Genomic DNA, 26,697 nt, shown 5'->3' with positions numbered 1-26,697 from the left:
CCTTATAATGTCACGTCACAGTTAAACAACTCATATTTATTTTGCTTTTATGGTATAGTTTTAAACAACTCTTAAGTTATACCCCTTAAATGATTCTTAAATGATAAGAAAAAATTCTTTTTTACTTATAAACAATTGTTGCTTATATAAGCAATCAAAGCTTAATTTTAAGCCGCCTAATATGACATGTAGATAATTTTCAATGGTAAAAAAAATTAAGCAACGATTTCTATAAATAAGCAACTAGTATTCGAGACACTCTAAACAACTCAAACACATTGTCAAGTCATTTATTCCAATAGTAAAAATTTATTAAACAATATTACTTAATTTTAAACAACTCATAAAATACCCGCATTGAAGATGCTCTTACTACAATTTGGAATATCAAACTTATTGCTATTGGTTTTGACTATTGGAAATATGCATTTTTTTTTGGAGCTTATTGAAACTACTATCCTCACTCTTAACTGTGATGTGCTATTTAATTTTTTAAGAACATCTTTCATTAAATAATACATTTTTATTGTCAATCAAATCAATTAATTCAGAATAATAATTCATTAAAACTAAACTCATTATTTTTTAGGGTAATATTAGTATAAAGTATTCATTAATTTTACTGATAACAAGAACTTGACTGATCACATTTAGTGTGATCTTTTCTTTCAATTATAGTTTTTTTTTATCTTAAGACTCAAACCTGAGAGCTTGATTAAGGGGATTGGATCTAATTTTACTCGGACTAACAACTTGTTAGTAATTTAACTCATTATTTATCACTACTTTTATATTTTAAACCAAATTCTTAAATATTTAAGTCAAATAATTAGTAAACTTTACAAATTATAAAACAAAATAAAAAAACTTTTTGATGTGTGCTCCTAATAATTTCTTGTCAAAACTAACAAAATGAAATTACCTTACTATTATGAAAGTTTTGCCGAGGTCCTTTATTCTCTGTCAATATACATTGCTTGATTCATAATCTCTATTTATTTAATTAGTGAACTAAAAACTTATTGAGTTAGTCTACATTACATGACTGGTTAATATACTTAGCTAAAGAGGAAAATTCAATTTAGGTAGCCTCTGAAGATTAATTTTAATGGCAGCCATGTTTTGTTTCCATTTATCTTAATTAGTCTACATTACATGACTTGTCAAGTCTGTGTTTACAAGTTTTGAGATCTTAAGCAAGTTTTTTATTTGAGTTTCATTTTAATACAAATCATCAATTTCTATTTTATTCTTCTAATTTTGTGAATTATATTTGTTAACTAAAGTTTAATAATGAAGTAATTTTAACATTTCATTATTTAATAACTTATTTAATCATCATCTTATAGGATATTTTATCTCAAATTAAATCTTAAAAATGTAATATTTAAAAAATCTTTTCAACAATCATTGATGATAATTGCAAGAAATAATAATAATATTCTATAAGCATTACATTTCTACGACAGTTATTAACCATTGTCGTAAGCCACATAGTAGAAAGTCTTCACTTTCTATTTTTAAGATAGTTTTTAGCTAAAAATCGTTTTAGAATGCATTTTTTTATATAAAAAATTAAAATATATTTGAGGATTCTAAGACAGTTTTTTGAGAAAACCGTCTTAGAATGTATTTTTTTTTTTAAAAATAAAATATATTTAAGGATTCTAAGACGATTTTCTCAATATAGACATTTTAGGACGGTTTTTCAGATAACCATCTTAGAATGTGTTTTGTTTTTTTTAATTAAAAATTTCATATACATTTCTTGCCATGAATCTTAGATTTCTATTCCTAGCTAGATGTTATTTCAATTTCATATATTCTGAAATAATAATAATAATAATAATAATAATAATACTATTAATAGAACTAATAATAATAATAATAATAATAATAATAATAATAGGATAAAATTATTAAGACAAATTGATATAAAAAATTAGGAATATACTCTTCATGCTAATAGATACGAAAAAAAAAGGAACAAAAAACATTGTCCCCTGAAACAAGCATAAAATTCAAAAGACAAACAACCCTAGGATGACTTACTTCTCAGAGAGCAAATTTTCATCTAATTTCCCAAACATATAAGTGATTTTACTTAAAAACATAATCATTTATCAAGAATTTAACTTGGCAAAACATCATAGTTGCTATAATATTCATAGATGATAAGCATGTAAAAAGGATAAAGGATAGTACTTCAAGTTAATATATTCAATATTACAATGCCCATCTAGAATACCAATATTATAAAACACTTTTTTCAACCTATCACATACAATTTAAGAATTTCAAATATAATAGAAAATGTATATTAAAATTATTTGGTTGCCATCAATTTTCTATTGGTAAACAAATCGTTCAAAATTTATTTTCCTAAATATAAATTACAACTTACGTTGACTTTTATCTATTAATTTGACAACTTATAATTTCTTTATCTTTTCCTTTTTAAACAATTGTTGTAAATATATATCCGGCTATTTAAAGTCAAGATATACCTATTGCTTTTCATACATTCTGACAGAGATCTGGGATTATAAATTCATCAGCAACAAAAATGAACAGCTATGAAACCTTAACCCAAAGTTCATCAACTACGCATGGAAAGGTGGAAATTGAATGGGAGAGAGAAGAGAGAAAAGGGTATCGGCAATGGTGGGAACATAGCTATCATCGACGTCTTGTTTTAACACTGAAAATGAATTTTCTCATTATAAAGATTTCATAGACGCCGACACGACGAGGCCTAACCTCCAAAATTGTTGGTTTTGAGGAGGAAATTATAAAAAAACAAAGGAGAGAAGAGAGACAATACGTATGCAGAGGAAATAGAATTATTCTATTCTAATTCAAATTGTTCTCAACAGCGATACAATAAATAGCAAAAGATAAACTAATTAGATAACAAGATATTAGCAAAACAGAATATTAAAACTAACTTGCTCCTTAAAGATAAGAATCACTTATTGACTAGGCTAATCCATTAAAAATGTCTTACTCCTAAAATATAGGAAATCAACTTATTTACTAAATCCTATTTTAAAAACTGAAAAATAAAATATTATGCAGTTACAAAAGTATATCTTCAACACTCCTCCTTGCTTTTGGAACTGCAAACTCCAATTCTTTGAGTTCAAGTTTGTTGATAGGTAGTGACTTTGTAAACATGTCAGCCAGTTGATTTTTAGACTTACAATAAATTAAGTTCACTTCACCACTTTGTTGCATCTTTATCAAATAATAGAACTTGATGTTGAAATGTTTAGTCTTCCCATGACACACGGGATTGTTTGCAATAACAATGGCTACTTGATTGTCAACAAAAATTTCAGTTTTGTTCTTTTGAGCAAATAGAATGTTTGGCCTTGTTGTAGTGAGATACATTAGACATCCAATCAAGCTCCCATAATATCCTTCATCAATGTTATCAACACCTTCTTCCTTGCTAAACTTCTCCTTTTGATTCATTGGTGTGCTAACAGACTTGCATTCTTCCATTTGAAACTTTTTCAAATTTTCTTTTGCATATTTCCTTTTTTTCATGTTTAGCATTCTTTAAAGATGGCAATGATCAAGTCTCTTGTGCCAGAGTTCTATGGGTGTGACTTGAGTGAAATAAGCTTTTACCTTTCATTTTAACCCTTAGAACTTCCCGGCCAAAATTGTCATAGATAAAGCAATGTTGATGTTCAAAGGACACTTTAAATCCCTTTTTAATCAACTGACCTACACTTAGCAAGTTTTGGTCAATGTTAGGTACATAAAGAACATCTGATATTAATTTGGTACCTGAACACGTTGAAATTGCAACAGTTCCTTTTCCTTTTAGTAGAATATAGCCACTATTCCCAATTCTTACCTTTGAGACACTAGTTGGCTTCAAATCTTTGAATAAAGTCTTATCATATGTCATGTGGTTCGTACAACCACTATCAATCAACCAACTTTCACTTGATTCACTACTCAAGAAGCATGTGGCCACAAACAGTTGGTCCTCTTCTTCTTGATTAGCAATCTGAGCTCCCTCATCATGGTGATTTTTGTTGGCGCAGATCACCGCTCATGCCCTATCTGGTTGCACTTGTTACATTTTGCATCTGGTCTCCTCCAACATCTGAAAGGTGCATGACCTTTTTTGCCACAATGTTGACAAGGTGGATAATTTTTCTTTTTATCCTTACCTTGGTTGTTTGCACTGTTTTCGCTACTTGCTGGTTGATTCTTCTTGAAAAAATCAATTTTGCTTTCATCAACTTCATGATGTTTGGCGGGCAAAGCACCTTCGACAACACGATCTTGCCTCATCAACCTTCGCTGCTCTTGAGCTTGCAGGGCATGTAGCACTTCTGCCAATGTGATTTTCGACAGATCCTTTGTGTTCTCCAATGAAGCTATAGATGCTTCATACCTCTCCGGCACCGTTACCAAAATTTCTCTACAATTCTCGAATCAGCAAAATCACTTCCCAACAACTTTATCTTGTTGGCAATACCCAACAATTTGTTTGAGTATTCTTTGATTGTCTCCGACTCTTTCATCCTTTGAAGCTCAAATTCCCTCCTTAAATTTAGCACTTGCATGCTTCATATTCTATCATCTCCAGCGTATTTCTCTTTTAGATAATCTCAAATTGCTTTGGGTGATTTAAGAGTCATGATTCTGATGAATATCATTTGTGAAACACCAGAGAACAAACATGACCTCGCCTTTGCCTTCTTCATCTTTCCTTCCTTGTGATTTTTAATTTGGGCCATGGTGGGATTTTCAGGCAGCGGATATATTTCATAATCCTCTTCCACAGCATCCCACAAATCCAAAGACTCCATGTAGGATTGCATTTTCACTTCCCAAAGATCATAATTCTCTCCATCAAAGATTGGAAGAGTTATGTGGGAAAAACTTGCTTCACCTTCCATGGTACAAGTCCCATAAGAATAAGGCTTTGATACCAATTGTTGGTTTTGAGGAGGAAATTATAAAAAACAGAGGAGAGAAAAGAGACAATACATATGCAGAGGAAATAGAATTATTCTATTCTAATTCAAATTGTTCTCAGCAACGATACAATAAATAGCAAAAGATAAACTAATAAGATAACAAGATATTAGCAAAATAGAATATTAAAACTAACTTGCTCCTTAAAGATAAGAATCACTTATTGACTAGGCTAATCCATTAAAACCCTAGATCGATGGTGACACAGATTTATCTAGCGAAGGCGACGCGATGCGTCGCAAGGAAGGAGAAATGAGAGAGGAGATGGAGTGATAAATGAGAGAGGAGAGGAAGACATAAAATTTAAAAGCACTAACTTCTAAGACAGTTTTATGAAAACTGTCTTGGAATAACAATTATTTTAAGACGATTTTGACGAAACTGTCGTAGAACGACAGTTTATAAGACTTCGTTTAACAATCTTGTAAATACGAGATTGTCACCGCATGACATTCTAAGACGGTTCCATATAATCGTCTTAGAATGTGCATCGTAAAAAATAATATTTTTACTAGTGCTTAGTCGCTTGCATCTCATCAAATCCTTAGAAAGTAAGATAAAATCCTATGGTTAATCAAGATGGTAAAAACTTTTAGAAAGACACCCTTTTCTAGGATAACATGTATCATATTCTTGACAATTCACTACCTATCAATGTACAATCCCATCCTCATATGAACTACATGCAATGCCCTTGAAGCAATACCATCTACCATCCACTCAATAATGAAGCTCTACAACATTTCTAACAAAATTATCACCATAAAAAAAAGATTCATTAATGGTATAGAAGCACTAAAGATCCTCCCAATGACCTCCTGACACCAACCAACTAGAGAAACACAAGAATGGCAAGGAAACAACACAAGGTGACGCAACACACACAATGTCACAACTAAGTAAAATGTTAGTTTACAACTTTAAATTTGTTAGCTTTTCATTTCATTATTGGTTTTATTATAGCAAAGACTTCCATTATGTTCAAATAATAATTGATCATTTATTTAATGTTATAATTAAATGACATGAATTTTGTAATTGACAAGGTCAAAACACTAAAAATGGACACATAAGGGAGTGTTTGGTTTAGTTGTTTCTTGTTTTTATTTTCAATGAAAATAGAAAATGGTGATGGAAATGTGTTTGGTTGGATTTTTGGAAACATTTTCAGTAAAAATATTTTCTCAAACGAACCAAAAAATGAAAACAATAAAATTCCGCTTCCAGTGTTTTCAGTTTCTTCTTTTTTCTCACCCCTTCCAATTTTTCCCATACACTTCTCTCTCTCTTTCTTTTTTTCTTCTCTCCACAGACAACAAACCCAACTCAGTCACATACGCTTCTTTCTCTCTTTCAATCACATTTTTCCTCTCTAAAACCAGTCTGCCTCACACCTCTCTCCGTCGATCCTACTCCACCACACCACCACCATTGCTTCGTCGCACCACTACCGCCACAACACCATTCCCGGTTGACAATCTCTTGGTGAGATTTGCTTCATGTCTCCTTTTTTCCCCTTTTTTTTGCTTCCGGAGTCCATTAATGAGAGTTTTAGGGTATTTTATGTTCTTCTGATTTCTTTAATGGGGATGATGATTCTTCATTTTAGGGTTTTTATTTAAGGGTTTTAAGAATTGGTTTGCTTAATTGTGTTATTCTTCTCATTTCGCTCCAATCTCTTTTCTTATACTTTGAGCGTTGTTGGAGGATTGTCTTCTCCGTGGTTAGCCACCATAACAAGAATTTTTTTAAACGGGGATGGTCAAACCAAACATGTTTTCATAATTCTAATCTTTTGAAAATGAAAATAGTTTTCAGAAAATGAAAATAGAAAATGAAAATGCAAACCAAACACACCCTAATATATTTAACTGGCCACCAAATCTAACTAAGCAACCCACAAATATCATCAACCCAATGAGAGGAATACTCAATCTAAACCTTTAGGGTAAAAGTAAACCACTTTGTCCTAGAAGGCCCCTAATACGATGACCAAATGAACTTAGTCCCTGAAAATGATCCATCGTAATGCAGATGCAAAGAAAAATGCACAAAGCACCCAAGAGAAGAATTAAATCATCGAACATTAATGGCAAAAACCAATGGAGGCCTAAAATGGATAAAGTGTGAAATCATCCCAAAAGGAGTAAGTCACACATGATTGATGCATGAATAATCTATATGAAATAACCCCCTAAAATAAAAATCCCATTAGTAGCTCAAAAGAAGTAAACAAAAATATTTTTTCCAATAAATTATAGAAAACAGCAAAACCTAATCCAACAATAAAATTGGAGGTGACCACATCGTTCATCACTATTGTCGCCTACACTGAAAGAGTACCACTAAACCATCATTTCAATATGATCTTGTATGAGCACAATCCTGCTAGATCCTTGTTGTAAGTCATTAATCAACTTTAAAACCATTGAAGAGTTTCAGAATACCTAGTGTTACAACCTTACAATAGTCCCCTCATACACTATGCGACCCAAAACTTTTGATTCATATAAAAACAAGTTGAGTCCAAAAAGACAAGAACAACATTACTACTCAAGCTCAAACAACTTATATAAGAAACATCATTCAAATCCCAACTACATTACCATGGACATTGTGTGGGGGATAGAATCCCATGAATAATTAGTAAAAAGTCTCTCTCGATAGTCACTACACCATCATCAAATAACATTATTTTTCAACTACATAAAAAAAACTATGAGATTTGATTAAATTTTATGCGTTTATATCTATATTTTGATTTGGTAATTTTTTTTGTTCATTCAGTCACCGAAAAAATAAATGAAACTACAAATGCTCCGTCCATGGCGGTGGCACATGATGGTTACAACGGTGAGACAAGAAAGAGAAAGATGGAGGAAAGGGACGATGGCAGAGTGAGGATACATAAAAGGGGTGGGTAAAATGGGAAAAAGAGGAAAAAAGAAAAAGGAAAAAGAAGAATAAATTTGTACTATCAGTTTTTAAAATTAAAAAGATGATATTTGACAATATACACATCCTCTTGCACGGTGTAAGACCTACTAACTATTGCAGGCAAAAGCACCAATTTGGGGTCTTTTTAGAAACTATTTACTAAAAGGGGGCTATTTTGAAACTATTTACCGAGGGGGGGGGGTCTATTTTTATTTGTATTGCACCAAAGGCAGGGGCGCAGTTCAACCGGGAGCTGACAAGTGGCATGAATTTGTTGTGCCAAAAACTTTGCGCAATGGGTTGCTACACATGCAGTGGCGCAACCACTTTTAGACAGGCTATGGCAGTGTTGACTGCTTTGGACAGCACGTGACTAGCTGAAAAGGTGTTGTGGCATGTCAGTTGGAGCAACCCTTTGCTCAAATTACCTAAGTAAAACGTATTGCGCCATTACTACCGGTGTAATACATGCCTATATAAACGAGACACACTTTCTGCTACATTTCTGCATCTCTCCTATTTTCTTTCTCTGGTACATTTTTGCATCTCTCCAATTTTCTTTCTCTCTATGTTACAACTTTGTTGATATTTCTTCTGTGGGGTGAAAATCAGTAATATATTTATTAATTTTTTATTAATTTGTATTATTTTTTTATGTTATTATAGTTAATGAAAATTATTGATGACATTATTGATTTATTTTGTAGGTTTTATTATAAAAATGAGTTCTTCGCTTATTGTTCTGGTTTATTTGAATGGAAGAATATTTCAAAGTGACGATGACATCAGATTTGAAGGCCCTAAAAAGGCTATTCAAATTAAACGTGGTGTAACTTTTGATGGGTTAAAAAAAGAATTCGTGATAAGGTAAAATTAGATAAAAATGAAAGTGGATCTACTATGACTTGTCGATTTTTAGTTGCAGGTAAATATATTGCATTGCAAATTTGTGACAATAAAGATATTGAAACAATGATTGAAAGTTTTCAACAACAAGAAATGGGTGTCATTGAATTGTGCGTTGAAGTAGATGTTGCTGATGCTTCTGCGTTGAATGTGGCAAATTCACTATTATCATGTGGGAATAATTTAGCTGGCAATGAATCAAAAGTTCAAAGATTTGCAATAAATTTAGATATGATTCTAACGATGATGATTACATTATATCTAATTCATATGTTGAGGACTCGTTGGATGAGGAGGAAGATATCGATGATATATCTAACACAGATGAAAAAGGTATATTTAATTAAATAATATTGTAATCTTGTAATATTTTAATCTTATATCTAATTCATAAATACTTTTGAGAAAAAACCGTATATTAAGATTTATTTGCAGGTATTTTGGGAATCTGTTTCTTATTATAGTAACATTAATTGGAGTCATCCGAATGAAGAGGACATCCGTGGTTTTGATATGGGATCAACCTTCAATATTGGCCAAGAATTATTTGTTGGCATGGAATTTGAAAGCAAAAATGTAGTAAAAATTGCACTGCAACAGTATGTTATGAAAGTGCACCAAACTTTTAAAGTTGTTGAATCAAAATCACAAAAATATGTTGTTTGCTGCACAAATTGAAATGATGACATCCCATTCCCTTTTTATATGAGGGCAATTGTATCTAAAAAAACTGATACATGAAAAGTTACGCAGTGGGGGGGACCGCACACATGTTTGAATACAAGTATAACACAAGACCATGACAAGCTTGATTCTGATTTGATTGTTACGTGTGTAGTAGATATGATTTTAACTATTTTAATTATTCATGTTTATTTATCATTGATTTGGTTTATGTTGATGATTAATTTTTGTTATACTTATTTTCATAGGGATCATTAAAGAAGATCCGTCACTGAAAATTTCTTTGATTCAACAAAGGATCAGTGGTATGTTTAACTATAAAATTTCATATAGAAAGGCCTGGAAGGCTAAACAAAAGGCCATTATGATTGAGTATGGTGATTGGGATGAATCTTATGGCCAACTTTCATCATGGATGAAGCACATGCAAAATCATTGTCCAGGATCGTATTATTAAATATGTGACGATGATTTTGTAGTTGGCAATACGGTGAGTCGTGAATTTTGTTAGTTCCATCGAGTATTTTGGACTTTTGGTCAATGTAAAGAGGCTTTCAAGTATTACAAGCCAATCATACAAGTCAACAGTACATTCTTGTATGGAAAATATCGTGGGACGCTGTTAATGGCAACAACACAAGATGGAAATGGTCATGTTCTTCCGCTCGCATTTGCTGTGGTTGAGGGAGAAACATTAACAGCATGGTCATGGTTTTTGGCACACTTGCGTGAACATGTCACAGATAAAGATGATATATGTCTCATTTCTGATCGCCATGCAAGTATAAAGTCAGCCGTTGCTAATGAAGCACTTGGGTGGCAACCTCTCCATGCTTATCATGTTTACTGCGTGCGACATATCGCAAGCAATTTCAACCACAAGTTCAAGAATGAGAAACAAAAACAAATGTTGAAAAAATTAGGTAAGATTTGACTTATAATATATCTTATTTTTTATGATAATTTTACTAAAATTGGTAATGACTAATGTGCATGATACACTCCTTACAAGCATATATTCGATAGGAATTTTGGCAAATTTTGTGATTTGAGTCCTGCCATAAAAACATGGATCGACAAGATTTCAAAAGAAAAATGGACCATGGCATATGACAGAGGAGGGCGTAGGTACGGTCATATGACAACTAATATATCTGAATGTGTAAATAAAGTTTTTAGAGGTTGCCGCAACATACTAATAACTGCCCTTGTGAAGTCAACCTACAATAGATGTTGACAATATTTTATAGACCGCGGTCGTAAAGCTCAAAGAGAATTACAAAGCGGTCAGATTTATTGCTCGAAGGTTATGAAAGAGATTCAGAAAAATCAAGAAAAGGCTTGTTCTCTCATTGTCCGCATTTATGATATTCAGAGAACAATGTTTGAAGTTGAGGAGGCTTACGATCCTATGTCTCAACGAGGTGGACAAAAGTGGCCAGTTAACTTAAACGACCGTTACTGCCAATGCGGTCAATTTAGTACTTACCATTATTCGTGTTCCCATATTATCGCTGCGTGTGGTGTTGTTAGCATCAACTTCTATCAATACATAGATGTTGTATACACAAATGATCACATCTTACGTGCTTACTCTCCACCATGGTGGCCCCTGGGGAACGAGGATGCGATTCCTCCATCTGATGCGTCGTGGACACTTGTGCCTAATCCAAGTTTTAATCGTATGAAAGGAAGGCCAAGATCAACACGGTTAATGATTGAGATGGATTGGAGGGAACCTTCTCAAACTCGTCAAAAATGTGGTAGATATGGTGTACAAGGACACAACCGACGCAATTGTCCTCTACAATCTAATCAGGGTAGTTGTTAACGTCATGGTCTGCATGTGATTAGTTATTATTGTCCGATTCAATTCATGATTTTTATTGATGTTGTTTGCTCAATTTTGTTACACACATCTTCTAATGAATTCAAACAATTTAAAATAAAACTAATTAATCATCATCATCATCATCATCATCATCATCATCATCATCATCATCATTATGATGTGTGTTATGGCGGGAGGACGTCCCACATGGTCGCTCCTATCTCCGAGCTTGTCGATCTGGATTCCTTCTCCTATCGCCCCTCCATTCATCAGCCTCAACAGAAAATTGATTATCTAAATCTACCCCTAATAAATCAGTAATGTTAGGAATGTTTCCTGACACAATCCCTGGAGGGCCCATTGGGGCGTTAGGCATTGATATCTGACAACCATGTGCAAATGAAGGGGTTCCCGCAGGAGAAGGAGACCCAAATAAGTCAACCATAACATATCTTGGTTGTAGCGAAGGTTGCGTTCCCATGAAATATGCATCTACATATCACAGTATATAACATAATAAATAAATAATAAATTAAATAAAATACAATATTAATGGACATTATAAATTAAATTAACACAAAAATTGCGTACCTGATGAAGTTTCACTTTGATATGGGTACGGATACAGGGGCGACATTTGAGATGGCTCTTGGGTGAACTGATCAAGTGTGTAATACATTCCATGTTGGCGCTCTGGCATCGCAGGAACAACATGTGCTTTTGCATCCACACTTTCCCTACGTCACAAGTTCATGATTGCAACTTGCAAGTTTTGTTTTCTTAACCAGGAAACAATTGGTTCCATTGTCTGTTGCTTAAAAGAGTAGTCTAATATTTTACTTTTCTTTTTTACTTTGTAACTTTCAATCTTCATGGATACTTCAGATTCAACATTTTTATCCCAAAAGTTTCAATTTTTTTAAAACAAGTGCAGAAAATAGACTAAGCCAGATCCACGGGTACTTGAGATTTAGCATTTTTACCCCTAAATTTGAATTTTTTAAAACAAGCACAAAAAACAAATTGCTTCTTTGTTAAGTGCTCAGGTCTTCTTTCTACTCTTCATTTAGGCACTAATGGGTTATTTATTTACACACTTATTGATATTTATTCACACAATTATAGTTGGTAATTATAGGTTTTGAATTCTTTCTTTTACATATTCTTTCTTCAAGAATTCTTTTTTTAGTGGGTGGGATGAAGTTGATAAATTGTTTTAGATCATTGGAATTTTACTAGAGAAAACACAAAAAAATTGATGTGTAATTTGGTTTGTGTTTGTAAGTGCTTAAATTAGTCTTTCAGTTTGAAAACAAGGTCGAATGATGTTGTGAAATTTTTGCCTTAGTTAAAGAGCAAGGAATTTCCTCAGTGCACCCTTCAAACAACTTATAGCTTTTAGATTAGTATGTGTAGATTCTGTATATGGATTGATCCTCATTCGGTTCTCATTCCTGTATAGTTTATGCCATCTACTTAAACACTGTTTATATCATTGATTTATTTGTATTGCTGCTATATTTTTCTTCTTCTTCTTTATTCATTTTCATATATAGGTTTTGCACATTCTTCCATGTTTTAGTTGAATATATTTGTTCTGCACGGTTTCTTTCACGTCAGAGGATGACTCATGAAATCCATAAAAATCTTTGTTGCTTTGCGTCTCGCGTATCTCTGAGTCTTATACAAGAACATATACAGTAAGATATAATAGATGTTACCAACATATGGAAAATTTCAAAGGTGAGATTTTTTTTAATTAAAATTACCAGAAATTAAGTTATTTCTTTATGTTTCAAAATTGTTCCATTGTTTCACTTGCTTCTTTTTTCTTTTTTCTTTTTGTTTTTAATGCATTTTTCTTTTTTCTATTTATTTTTATCACAAAATAACCCACATGTGTCTCCATTTTCCATGTTTAATAATACCTCTCCTATTTTGTACTTCTTATGCAGGCATGCCTCTTTTTGTTAATGTTCTCATGTTTTGAATTTGAATTCAGATTTTTTGTAGTTAGTTATTTAACTTAAATGTCATTTCAATCTCCTTATTTTGTTTAATATGCACATTTGGCTTTTTATCCTAAAGACATTTAATTTTATTTTCCTTTATAATTTTGCTCACATTTTTTAATTTTTAAATGTTTTATTTCTTATGTTTTTTATTATATTGAATTCTTAATTTAATATATTCATTTAAGGTACTATTGAAAAATGAATTGGTTGGTTACAAAGTAAAAAACAGGAAATAAAATATAAAAAAATAAAGATTAAAGAAAAAGTGTGAATTCAAAAAAAAATTTAAAAACCAAATTTTTTTTGAATTTTAATTCAGATTTTTTGTAGTTAGTTATTTGACTTAAATGTCATTTCAATCTCCTTATTTTGTTTAATATGCACATTTGGCTTTTTATCCTAAAGACATTTAATTTTATTTTCCTTTATAATTTTGCTCACATTTTTTAATTTTTTAAAAAAAGAAATAAAATATAAGAAAAAATAAAGATTAAACAAAAAGTGTGAATTTTAAAAAAAAAATTAAGAAACCACAAATTTATATTTCGAAACAAAGAGATCAAAGGTTGATACCGGAATTTTGTCCTGTTGACACATGTCCAATAAAAAAATAATAAACCCTCTACCTTCAGAAGACCCCTTTCCTCTTTTTGTGCCTGCTGTCATTCCTCCCTCTTTAAATTAATTAATTTATTATTTATTTATTTTCACAACCACCAAGCCACATGTCACTTTCTAATTGCCGGATTTCACCACACCATTTAGTTCTCCTTAATTCTAGAACTTTCTTCTCTTTCTTCCATTTCTCTTGCATGGGTCCGGATTCTCTTCCGCCTCCCTCTTTTTCTTCCTCAACTTCTTCTCTTTTCTTCTCTATCAATATTCAGTTTCCCCTCTTTTCTCTTCCTCAACTTCTCCTATTTTCTTCTTCGCTTTTGTTTTTCCTCCTTTATTCTTTTATAAAAAAATCCATTTCATTATTTTTTTACATCCCTTTCCATTTTATGATAAATTAAAAATACAAAAAATATGTGAAATATAACTTCAATTTTGTCTAAGGTTACCTTACTTTTGTCATCTAAAGTTTTATATGGGCCATAATTAAAACAGGCATTAAATATTATTGATAACATTAAAGATTTTTATACTAAATTCTCATTCTATTAATTTTATTTCATTCAACATTATAAAATTAAAATTAAAATTATGCCTTTTAAGTAAGACAAATGGTTTTAAATATATAAATATATATATATATATATATATATATATTTCATTTTTAAAATTAAAAAAAGTAACTTCTCCTAATTTAATATTTTATATAAATATAAATTCATACATGTATAAGAAAAGTTAATAATTAAGTGATGTGTTCCATCCGATTTTTAAAAAACATTAAACTATCTTCTTTATTTTAACTGGCTAAAAATATGGTTGATATTTTTATGTTTTTCCCTCCTCAATTTTGAAGCTTTGTGTTTTAATAGACCACTTCTTTCTTCCTTAGTGTCCGCTGTTGCAATTTTTTTAAAATAAATTATTTATTATCAAAAAATCCCTCCTTAGTGTTAGCTGTTACATATACGGTTTTGCTTCTCTTCTCCTTTTCTCTCTCTCATGCGTTTTCACTCTTTCTTTTCTTATCTTTTTTTTTTCTTTTGTCTCTGTCACTACCTTGTTCTCTCTCTTCCTCTCTCTTCCTCTCTTCCTCAGCAAGTTTGTTTTCTTTGATTTTTTGGTTTATGGTTAAATTTTTTCATCTTCATCAAAAAGTTTTGGGTTTTATGATTTTTCCCAAGACAAAATCTTTAATTTTTTTTAGGTTTTCTCCCTTTATTTTGTTTTTTGAGTTTTCGCAAATATTCTTTTATATACCTTCTTCTCATATTTTTATTTGTGCATACCTGTCATATTATATACATGCTGATTATTTTTTGCTCATATATTTGTTTCCCTACATTTTTATAAATATCAATATTGGTTGTGGACATTTAGTAAAAAAAAAAAAACACTTTGGCTGTGTACACCACCACAGATACATTCACAATGATTCACATGACTCTCCACCTCCAATCTTGTCATACTGCATTGAATGCTCGACAATTCTCAAACCCCTCCGTATTCCGCCACTTACACATTTTCACCAACCACTGTGTCACTGCAACATTTATTCTCCACAAACCACTTCTTCGGCAAATATTCAATGTTCATTCCTTTAACAAAAAATACTGACACAGCTTGGAGAATGGCTTCAGAGTTATCGACTGACACAACCAAGACAAGTACCAGTTCTGATTCATCATCAGCAACAAGCAAGGTGAATGTAAAACCAATTACTCGCTTACTTTTTCAAATTACTTTGAACATTGCTCATTCTCTGTTTTCCTTTTTCGGTTTGGGTTTTTGTTTTGCTTCCTACTCGCTCAGCTTTTGATTTCCTTTGCATGTAATCGTTTTATTTTTTATTTGGTTTTTATGTATATTGCTTTCGACTGAAATACTGAAAAAATGCGTGACCTTTGTCATACCTAGGTTTTCTTTGTCTCCTGCTATTCTGATCTTGATCTAGCTATGAAACAAAACCTTCTTTCTTCCTTTATGTTTTGAATGCATACATGGATATATTTTGACTCATTAATATTGTCAACTGTTGTAAACATTATTTTCTTCATTTTTTACCAGCAGACAACAAATGCACAATTTCCATTGTTATTTGCTTTGTTTATTTGGAATATACCACTGATAGATAGCAATTAAATATAATATTCTGCTGGTAGGATTGTTATTTCCTCTGTTTCTTCATGACTTTGCACGTTACAATCCCTTTTTTTATGCTTATTCTTTACCTCAATTTTTTCTGGATAGCAAATTATGCTGCTAAACTTTGGAATTGGGGCCTATATTGATCTCTCATCTTCAACAATAGTCACACATTGTAATTCTAGAACAAACCACAAAACACTGATAGTCCTATTCATTCATTTTATTATGTTATTGTAATTTTCCAGATATTTTACACTTTCCTATTTCAGTACCATACTTGGTTTTCATTTTTTGCATTTCCTCTCACTGCAGATTCAATATCCAATTCACACAAATCCATTAATCCTACAGTTCACTGCAGTATTACACAATGATATGGTAATGTTACATACTAATTGTTTTTATTCTTCATATAGTTTCATATTTACTTTCTTGCTATGATTATTTGCAGGACATTATAGAAGTGCCCTCTTTTTACCACCGACAATGGGCACCAGAATACCCTGAGTTTGTCAACTTTAGATATGATGGAACAATATACCAAATCAGGCTAAGGCAGCATCAGGCAAAAGTCGACTTTGCGGAAGGGCTGAAAGAATTCAGAAAAGATTTATCAATTTTTGAATCTGTGATGATTAAATTCTTGGCATGCAACAACAAATCCATGTTTGATCTTTATTTCGTTCCCTCACTAGAATGCCAAACTTGCGGAAGGCCAAAAGTTATGTCAAGACAACATATTTGGACAGTTGAAATCACACAATCAATGCTTGGTGCACCAGGACCACTGGTAACAATGAAAACCTCTTCAATGTTGCTTATTAATTCATGCTTATATATCATGTTGTTTTTTTCCCATGCAGAGACTCCCCAACTGTGCCATGACACATGTAAATGCCTGTGGTCAACACATGACCATTCTCAGAAGATTTGAACCTCCATTACAGTGGAATGTTGTCGTGGTTGATGGTGGAGTTGGACGCAAATATGTTGTACAACCATGGTATCAATTCCTTGCAGATAATGATTTCTCCCACGGTGATGAAATCTCCTTCTATTACAGGACCATTGATAAAATATGGGAAATTGTCATCCGCCGGAGAAAGAATTGGGACTATTAGCTTTAGTTTATGTACTTTGATTTATCTATCTTTTTGTCTTTTATGTTTTTCCCCTCTCCTCTCATTTAATTGAAACAACATTTATTTTTTTGTGTTGGCATTTTCATTTTCACCCACTCCTTTTGTTCCTTTCGTTTTCTTCTTTTTTACTTCACCCATCAAAAATTGGCCTTGCATCTGTTTTCTTGGCTTTTGCATTTTGGGTACTGTCATTCAATTTTTTATTTTGTGGTTTTTTTTTGTTCTGCTGACCTTTGTGGGTACATGTTTTCTTGCATGAGTATTGGTTCATAAAAACATTTTTATTTTGTTTTCTGACTTCTCACAATACGATCACTATTGTATGCACATGTTATTTTTATTTTATTTTCAACATGAATATTATTGGTAGAGCCACAATTAAGCATTTTGCGCATCGACTATATTTTTTATGCAGTTGACATGTGTTACACATAAATTTTGGCTTTCAGATTTTGTTTTGTCATATGACATTGTTAACAAATGTATCACTCAATTTTGAGATTTCATGGATTGAATTTGAATGAAATGACTCTGTTTAATTTAATCTGCTATATTAGTAATTTATAACTGATGTACTACAAATTTTTGGTATGGTAAACTAAACATTGTTGATAAAGCGATATTGTTGTCTACTTTGCTCATCTTACACATTCCCTGCTATAGTGATCTCATATTTATTTGTTGCCTCTTCCGGTGTTTATGTTTTATAGACCATGTAATATTCATGATCTGTTTTCAGATTTACTTGATCAGAAAAAAAATCCTATCACACCATGTTGTGTTCTTAGACCACATTAATATATATAATTTATGTGGGAAAAAAAATTTCATACGAAAGTGAACTTTTGGTTTGTCTTGCATTTGCTTCTTTTTTTGCGGTTATGTGTTCATTGTCTGTTTACCTTTTTCGGTTTCTTTTGGACTGAAAGTAGTGAAAACATGCGTGAGCTTGCTATTGTTTATGTCTTTCTGTTCGTTTTGATGCCTACTACTATTTCTGTTTTGTTCTTTTTTACACACTTTTGTATGTGGTTTGTTTTGGTCTTTATGTTCATTTGCATACAATATTTTTGAATTTATTTCCTATGTTTCTTTTCTATAATTTAAATCAATTTCAAAATGTTTCCAACACAATCAACTCTTTTTACAAATTATCTTTATATTATATAAAAATAGCACCTTGACTAATACCAACACAGAACCCTGACTAATAATATTTGTGCCACTTACAGTAAAATACCCTTCAAACCCGCAATATTTTTAAATTTATTTCCTATGTTTGTTTTATATAATTTAAAATAATTTCAAAATGTTTCCGACACAATCAACTCTTTTTACAAACAATCTTTATGTTATATACAAACAGGACCCTGACTAATAATATTTATGCCCACTAATTATGCAAATTTAGTCCCTCTTCACAATAAAATACATCTAAAATAAAATTTTCCCTGCAAAACCATAATATTTTTAAATTAATCTCCTATATTTCTTTTATATAATTTAAATCAATTTCAAAATATTTCCAACACAATCAACTCTTTTTGTAAATTATCTTTATGTTATATACAAACAACACGCTGACTATTTATCTTATATACAAACAACAAGTTGACTATTTATCTTATCTACAAACAACACCATGACTAATAGTATTTATGTTGATGCGAGAGTCTCGCGTACGGTTCTTTTGAGAAGGGTGTGATACCACCACCTATCAGGCCCACTACAAAATTATTTTAAAAATTTAGTCCCTCTTCACAATTAAATACATCTAAAATAATATTTTTCCTGAAAAACAAAATATTTTTTATTTTATTTCCTATGTTTCTTTTATATAGTTTAAATCAATTTTAAAATATTTTTAACACAATCAACTCTTCATACAAATTATTTTTATGTTATATGCAAACAACATGTTAACAAATAGTATTTATGTCACTTACAGTAAAATTATACAAAAAATACCCTCGCAAATATTATTTGTTCACTTACCGTCTAATGATATAAACAACACTTTGACAAATAGTATTTATGTCACTTATAGTAAAATACCGACCCGTGCATCGCACGGGCTCTCCACTAGTACAAATAAAAACAGACCCCCGGTAAATAATTTCAAAACAACCCCCTTTTGAGAAATAGTTTTTAAAAAGACTTCAAACTAGTGCTTTTGCCAACTATTGCAAGCTAGAACTCGTCGTGGAACTCGATTTCCAGTCTTGTGGAAGGTGAGTTTCTTAAGGATAAACATTATTTATCTAACTATAGATTTTGTTAGTTTCGTTTTTTGGGTTTTCCTAGAGTCCCCCCAATTACTATCTCCTTTTTCTTATTTTATTTTAATGGTATTTGGGGTTTGTGTGTGTGAGATCTTTCGGGTGTCAACCTAGTTGGGGTTCCCTCCCATCTCTCACCACTCGATCTTAATTTTATATGAAAAAATTATCTTTATTGTGAACGGGAACATAAGAAATAAATTAAATAAATAATTATTATAAAATAATTGTGCTCAATTGTATAAGAATTTTTCTATTAATTTTATCTACTTTTATTGATATGAAATTTGATTTGAAGTGAACTGAAATTTATTGTTCAGATTAAATAAAATGAAACTTTATTTAATATTTCATACAAACAATTCTTGTTGATGAAAGATCCAAAACTACTGTTAGCATAAAAAAAAATTTGTTATTGAATGGAAAGACTAAACCCCTATTTGCAATGAAGGAAAGAGACTGGAGAATGAGAAAGAAGGAAAAATTTGAAATTTGAATTTGAAAGAAGGTCAAAGAAAAGAATATTTTTATTTCTAAAAATCATTTTCTTTCTTTCTTTTTTGTTTTACTTTTTTTTCTTTAACCAAACACATACTATAAAAAAAAATTATTTTACAATAACTATGATAAAAAAATTATTTTTTACAAGGCTACCTATAATTTTAGTATTTTAAGGAGAACATTCCTATTCAAGTTAGCCATAACTATTATTGATGATAAAGTTTTTCTTTTGAATATTCAAGGTTTTATTGTCCGTAATAATTATACCTTACTCAATTGGAAATATTTCTTGTAAAAAAATATTTATAATCTTTTGAAAGGAGAACATTCTCATTCAAGTTAAGTGAAATTACTATAGACGATGAAGTTTTTATTTTTTATTTTTTTGAGTATTCAAAGTTTTATTGTCGATAATAATTATATTTGACTCAAATGAACTTATTTCTTGTAAAAACAATATCTATAATCTTGTTTTTTTTTATGGTAATATGTCTATAATCTTGTAAATAGAGAACATTCATATTCGAGTTAAGAATAATTACCATAGACTATAAAATTTTCATTTTGAGCATCCAGAGTTTTATTGTGCACCATAAAATCGGATTCAATAGCAATTATTTCTTGAAAAGCAATATCTATAATCTTGTAAATAGAAAACATTCATATTCAAGTTAACTAGAATTACTATAGATGATGAAATTTTCTTTTTTAGTATTCAAAGTTTTGTTGTCCATAATTATTATATCTGACTCAATTAAAATTACGTCTTGTAAAACAATATCAATAATCTTATGAATAGAGAACATTCCTATTTGAATTAAGAAAAATTATTATAGTCGATAAAAAATTAGTATTCAAAATTTTATTGTCCACAATAATTATATTTGACTCAATTGGAATTATTTATCGTAAAAATATCTCTAGTCTCATGAAGAAAGTCAAAAAAATCATATTTACTTACCATTAAAAAAACATTTAAACTAATTAATAAATAAGAAGAAGAAGAAATTAACATAGAGTCAATTTGATTAGGAAGAAGGAAGAACAAAGAAGAGGAATGTTCGTGGGCGGTTCGGGTTGGTTTTGCTCAAATTTAATATTTAATCTAATTAAATTTTATTGGTTTGCTTCGGTTCGATTTTCACAATTTATTTTTGAAATCGAACTCAACTCATTCATAATGGTTTGGTTCAGTTTGGACCAATAAGTTACCCATTTAAATTTGATATATTTTTTTTCTTAAAACTATTATTTTATATCATGATTCATCCAATTATTAAATATAATTAACACAATATTATCCAATGTCTGAAAGTAGTAAAATCAATTCATTTAATATCATTAATATAATATTCTAAAATACACTAATACAAATTAAAACAAAAAATCTTCAACGAGATTTGTTATAATAGTATGAATCATAACTATTTCTTACAAATTAATTTCTTATAATAAGTTTTTCTACAACCAGATTTGTTATAGCCAGATTTGTTGCAACTAGATTTAACGAAACAAATAAACAAAATATGATTCATTAAGAAAAGATAAATATGAAAAAAAGGTGAAACTAATAATATTGTACCTGAAAGTAATATTTTAAGAGGTTCCAACAATTAAAATTCCAATATTAACAATATTTAGAATTAAACCAAACAACTCTAAAAATTTTAATCGATTTTGACCACTTCGATCCGATTTTAATCGGATATATAAATTTAAATTCATATCTCAATTCATACACAAATAATTTTAATCGATTCAATTTTAACTAATATTAATTGAAATTAATTTGAGTTTACTAATAACCAATACACAAAAGAAAGTCTTATCAAGAGTGGTTGACGAAAAAGGCAAAAAGTGAAAGTGCTGACGGGGATGAAAAAGGGTGGGACAGAACAGCACTATCTTTAGAAGCAATGTGGGGAATCCAACAGCACACACAAGATCTCATAGGCCACAAGAACTTGTGGCTCAAAAAATTCCCCTACTTGCTGAAGTGGCAAACAGCAATTTAATTAATTTTCTTCCTAAAATAAAAACACAAACAAACAAACCTCACCACTTCACAGTTCAGACTTCAGACTATTCATTATCCGTTTTCATATCAATAATAATTAAATAATTAACATTACAAAAAGACACACAAAAAAGTTACTGAACACAACACAACGCTACACCAAACCAACTTCTCTATATATGTATCTGTCTGTACTTATGTAATATATTTTCCCTCGTTTCTTTCCCCATTTTTTTCCCTAGAAAGAGAAGCAACAACAAGAGAGAGATTCTTGAACCTGAAACTGTTACAACACAGGAATGTCAGAGGTTAAGGACCCTGCGATAAAGCTTTTTGGAAGGACAATTTCGCTGCCACACACACACATCAATGATTCTTTTTCTTCTGCTTCTGCTTCAGGACCTGCTTGTGCCCCTTCATCTTCCTCTTCTCCTCGTGAAGTTACCTCTTCTGCAACACAACAACAGCATGAACCTGAGGTAGGTGTTGTTAAAGTTGTCTTGTCTTGGTCTCAATTAAATTTGGGGGAAACCATGATGATTTGCAAATCTAACCGCGACCCATTTCTCAGAACCGCTCAATTGTTAATGGGTTTTTTTAAATCGTGAAAAAGCTTCCTTCTTGCCTTGGTGTCAATTGAATTGAATTGAGAGGCTTTTTTTGCAATTTTCTATGGTTATGTTGATTTTCTTTTTAATATAAGTTTTTAATATGTGGGTATTGAATTTGAATTTATTCAATCATTTATTAAGTGGTGGCTAGAATTCATTGCCTAGTTCCTTTCGGTGAAATTGGATCCAATCTCCATTATGCAATAGAAGTATAAGAATATAGCATAGAATATATTTTGTGGTTTGGCTTGCTTTATTTTTGCGATTCTGTTTTACAGTCAATGAATTTGCTTAGTGATTTTTCTAATTCTATTATTTAGAAAAAAAAATTGTCCAAAACCGGGTTCTTAATCATAGCAAGTTCAATGGATTTTTTTAAATAAAATAAAAATCATTGTGTTTATTTCTTATTGGATCTCTTTCAGCATCACATGTTAATTGCTACCTCGTTAGCTTGAATATTTTCTTGTTAGATTTATTGCTTTACTTAACTCTTTATCAAGCGTTGCTTTTCACGCCATGGACTTTAATTGGAGCTTCACTATTTTAGTTTGACACTTTTGTCCATATTATTCAAGTCCTTATTTAACAATTATCAAAAGACCTATAACCTTGTGACATCACGAGGACTTATTTATAGAATATGTTGGATTTATTTATTTTCCAGCTGTTTCATACTCTTATAATTTTTTTTCTTCCCTGCCCTGAATTCCAGAACTTCCTTTGTTTTCTATTCCTGTACATTTTAGTACAAAATTTGTAAATATCAAATACCATTTTTGGGATTTTTAGTTTCACCGTGGAACCGTTGCCTTCTAGAATTGTGATTTTGTTTTGCATCTCTAGAATTGGGATTTTAGTACTGAATTGTTCTTATTGACTATGCACTATCACGTGAGCGTTTTCATTCATTAAACAAAGTACACTGTTAGCTTCCTTAACGTGAAAGGAAAAATAATTTCTCCCCCGTTTTCCGTGGTATGAATTCACTCACCCTCCTACTTTTTCGCTTAAATTATCCAAGATATTTTGTATGGTGAATCAGTGTCACTAAGTCAAAGAAAAACAAAATCAATTTCACCTGTCTAATGCTTCTATTTTCGCACTATGTCATAACATGCTTCACGCAAAATTTATATGTCTTAACATATCTTACACTCTTGATAAATACTATTATACCAATATACTTATCCTTTTGTTTCATATATGAGGTTTTGAGTTCACTGTTTTCTAATTCCACTATTGTAGTTATAGTAAATAAATTAGCATTTCTAACATTGATCATGTTCATTGTTTTAGGAACCATCAAGGAAAGTACTTACCTCATCACAAGATGATGATGATGCCTCACATCAAACCACAGAGGATTTGAAATCTTCCACAACATCTTCAGGCATATTTGAGAATCCTAAGACTCCCTCAGCAGAAACCGAGACATCAATACCGAAATCCTCCACAAATGGAGAAAAAAGCGAGAAAAGTGCTTCTGAAGAAAAAACACTAAAGAAACCTGACAAGGTACTTCCATGCCCGCGATGCAATAGCATGGAAACCAAATTCTGTTACTACAACAACTACAATGTCAACCAACCTCGCCATTTCTGCAAGAACTGCCAGAGATACTGGACAGCTGGAGGTACAATGAGAAATGTGCCGGCAGGAGCCGGTCGTCGAAAGAACAAGAATTCCTCGGCGACTGTGTCACATTACCGGCACATAATGTTCTCTGAAGGGCTTCAGGGAGCCACACTCAATGCCCCCAATGGATTGCATAATGCTGTTATGACCTTTGGTCCTGATTCTCCCCTTTGTGATACGATGGCATCTATGTTGAACATTGCTGAGAGAGCACAAAGTTGTGTTCCAAATGGGTTTCATGTAACTGAGCCAAATAGTTTTGTTTCCTATAGAAAGGAGGAGGAGGAGGAGGATGGTACTAGTGGTCACTCTACTGGAGTTAATTCTGTTGCAACAACATCAACTTTAAGCCATAGTGGCTCACATGAATCATTGGATAAAAAAGTTGTTGAAGGTTTCACTCCTCAATTTCCATACTTTCCAAGTGCACCTTGGCCTTATCCTATCCCTCCTCCTACATTTTTCCCACAAGGGTACCCTTTATCATTGTATACTACACCTGCATATTGGAGTTATATGCCACCCTCTTGGAATAACAATATATCAGCTATCTCACCCCAATCTTCTGTTAACAACTCTGTCTCTAACCCTACTTTGGGGAAACACTCAAGGGATGGAAACATCATTGCTTCATCCAATTCACAAAGAGAAATGCATGACATGGAGCACAACAGCTCAGAACACAATGCCTTGATCCCCAAGACACTTAGAATTGATGACCCTAGAGAAGCTGCAAAGAGTTCCATTTCCATGTGGTCAAAACTAGGGATCAAGAATGATGACAAGGCCAGTTCCGGAGGCCTTTTCAAGGCTTTTCCATCATCCAAGGGAAATGATATCAATCATCAAATGGTTGAAGCATCATCGCCGGTGTTGCAGGCCAACCCTGCGGCTCTATCGCGGTCTCTTACCTTCCGCGAGCAGACCTAAATGGGAATGAATCACAGTGAGCCAAATCAAGTGCAACCTCATTTTGCTGACAAGTTAAGAAATTGTTTTGTTGAACAACCTCTCTATGCAGAATTCCTAGGACAGAAGAAGTGTTTCACTATGGCTTCTCTAGCTACCAATACCATCTAGAGCCTGTTAAAACTGAAACAGGTGTTTTGTTCCAGAATTAGATGATATCTGTTGAGTAAATATCTTGGTGTACAGATATATATATGTGTGAGATGAGGAAAACTAGGGGGAGAAAAGAGAAAGGAAAGGAGATTCTTAGACTAAAAATCCAATGGTGAAGAATAAACTTACTAGTCTTCGTTGGTTAGAATTCTATTGTTACTTTTTTTTTTCTTAAGATTTTTTTCTTTAATTATGTTAATCCATAAGGATTATTATCTAATTTTTATTTTATTTTTTTATTCTTCAATCATGCAATATATATATATATATATATATATATATATATATATGCACAAATATCAACTCATATGCCCTCTGCTTGCCATTATCTAAATAAAGTTGGAGGCATCTTTGTTTTTTTCTTTCTTTTTTGTAAGTTTACATTCAACTTATGCCACTTATTCAAATATGTGGAGATGAGTGCCTTGATGATGTGTAACTATGGTACCTCCAAGGGATAACTGTTTTTTTTTAAATAATATTATTTGAAAAAAATGGATTCGAAATGTTTTCTTTAAAATAAATTAATTTAAATACACTTTTCTAAAACCATTTACAAAGACGGAGAGTGTAAAACTATATGGATCTTTATATTGTAAATTAGAGTCTTTAAATTTTAATATAAGTTTTTTTATTATATTCTCTTTTTCTTTATGACACATTATTTTATGGTTATTAATCACTTACTTTAAATTTTAAAGAATTATCAATTTATAAGTTATACTTTTTCCTTTAATGTTAACATGAAAAAATAAATACAAATTTTAATTTTCAATTTCTTTTACTCTTTAAATTATAAAATGGTTATTCAATTTTTTTAAATATACTTTTTCTCTGGATCAAAGTTTGTTATTTTTTTACTTTATTTTTTATAAAAAAAAAGTTGTTGCACTGTACTAGATGTTTACTTGCTAGATTAAAGAAATAGAGAGAATAATAATTCTACTCAATTTAAATACGATTGCGTCGGTTACAGGATTTTGTGATTTGTAAAAAAAAAATAGATTTCTTGTTCCCCTTTATTGGTTATTTAATACATTAGGAAAAGAGAAAAGCCATTAAAATTAACGGGTGCCACTTTTTGAAGATTATAAAAATGGAAATTTGATGGCTGTACTTTCTTTTCACTATTATTTAATTAAAGAACTCCAAAATAGAGAAAGTTGATAAATTCCCATTCTTTTACGTCTATACATATCGAGGTCATTTTCAATCTTTATTGACGCAACAACATAAAGTTAGGTCTT

At 31.2% G+C, this 26,697-nt stretch overlaps 1 protein-coding gene across 1 annotated transcript; it reads left to right on the top strand.

Annotated features, from left to right (window-relative positions):
• The first annotated feature begins 22,236 nt into the window (after positions 1-22,236).
• LOC114402257 (cyclic dof factor 1-like) lies at positions 22,237-25,598 on the top strand. Its single transcript, XM_028364766.1, has 2 exons — positions 22,237-22,558; positions 23,990-25,598. The coding sequence occupies exons 1-2, from the start codon at positions 22,379-22,381 to the stop codon at positions 25,256-25,258; spliced, it is 1,449 nt and encodes a 482-aa protein (XP_028220567.1). The 5' UTR covers positions 22,237-22,378; the 3' UTR covers positions 25,259-25,598.
• The last annotated feature ends 1,099 nt before the right edge of the window (positions 25,599-26,697 follow it).

This window comes from Glycine soja, chromosome 20 (genome assembly GCF_004193775.1).
Source record: "Glycine soja cultivar W05 chromosome 20, ASM419377v2, whole genome shotgun sequence".
Classification (NCBI taxonomy): domain Eukaryota; kingdom Viridiplantae; phylum Streptophyta; class Magnoliopsida; order Fabales; family Fabaceae; genus Glycine; species Glycine soja.
The sequence above is the reverse complement of the archived record's forward strand: the minus strand, read 5'-3'. Positions and strand labels throughout refer to the sequence as shown.

Coding starts and splice junctions, on each gene's coding strand:
- LOC114402257 (XM_028364766.1), top strand. CDS start 22,379: ATGTCAGAGGTTAAGGACCCTGCGATAAAGCTTTTTGGAAGGACAATT. Junction 22,559..23,989: donor AACAACAGCATGAACCTGAG/GTAGGTGTTGTT, acceptor TCATTGTTTTAG/GAACCATCAAGGAAAGTACT.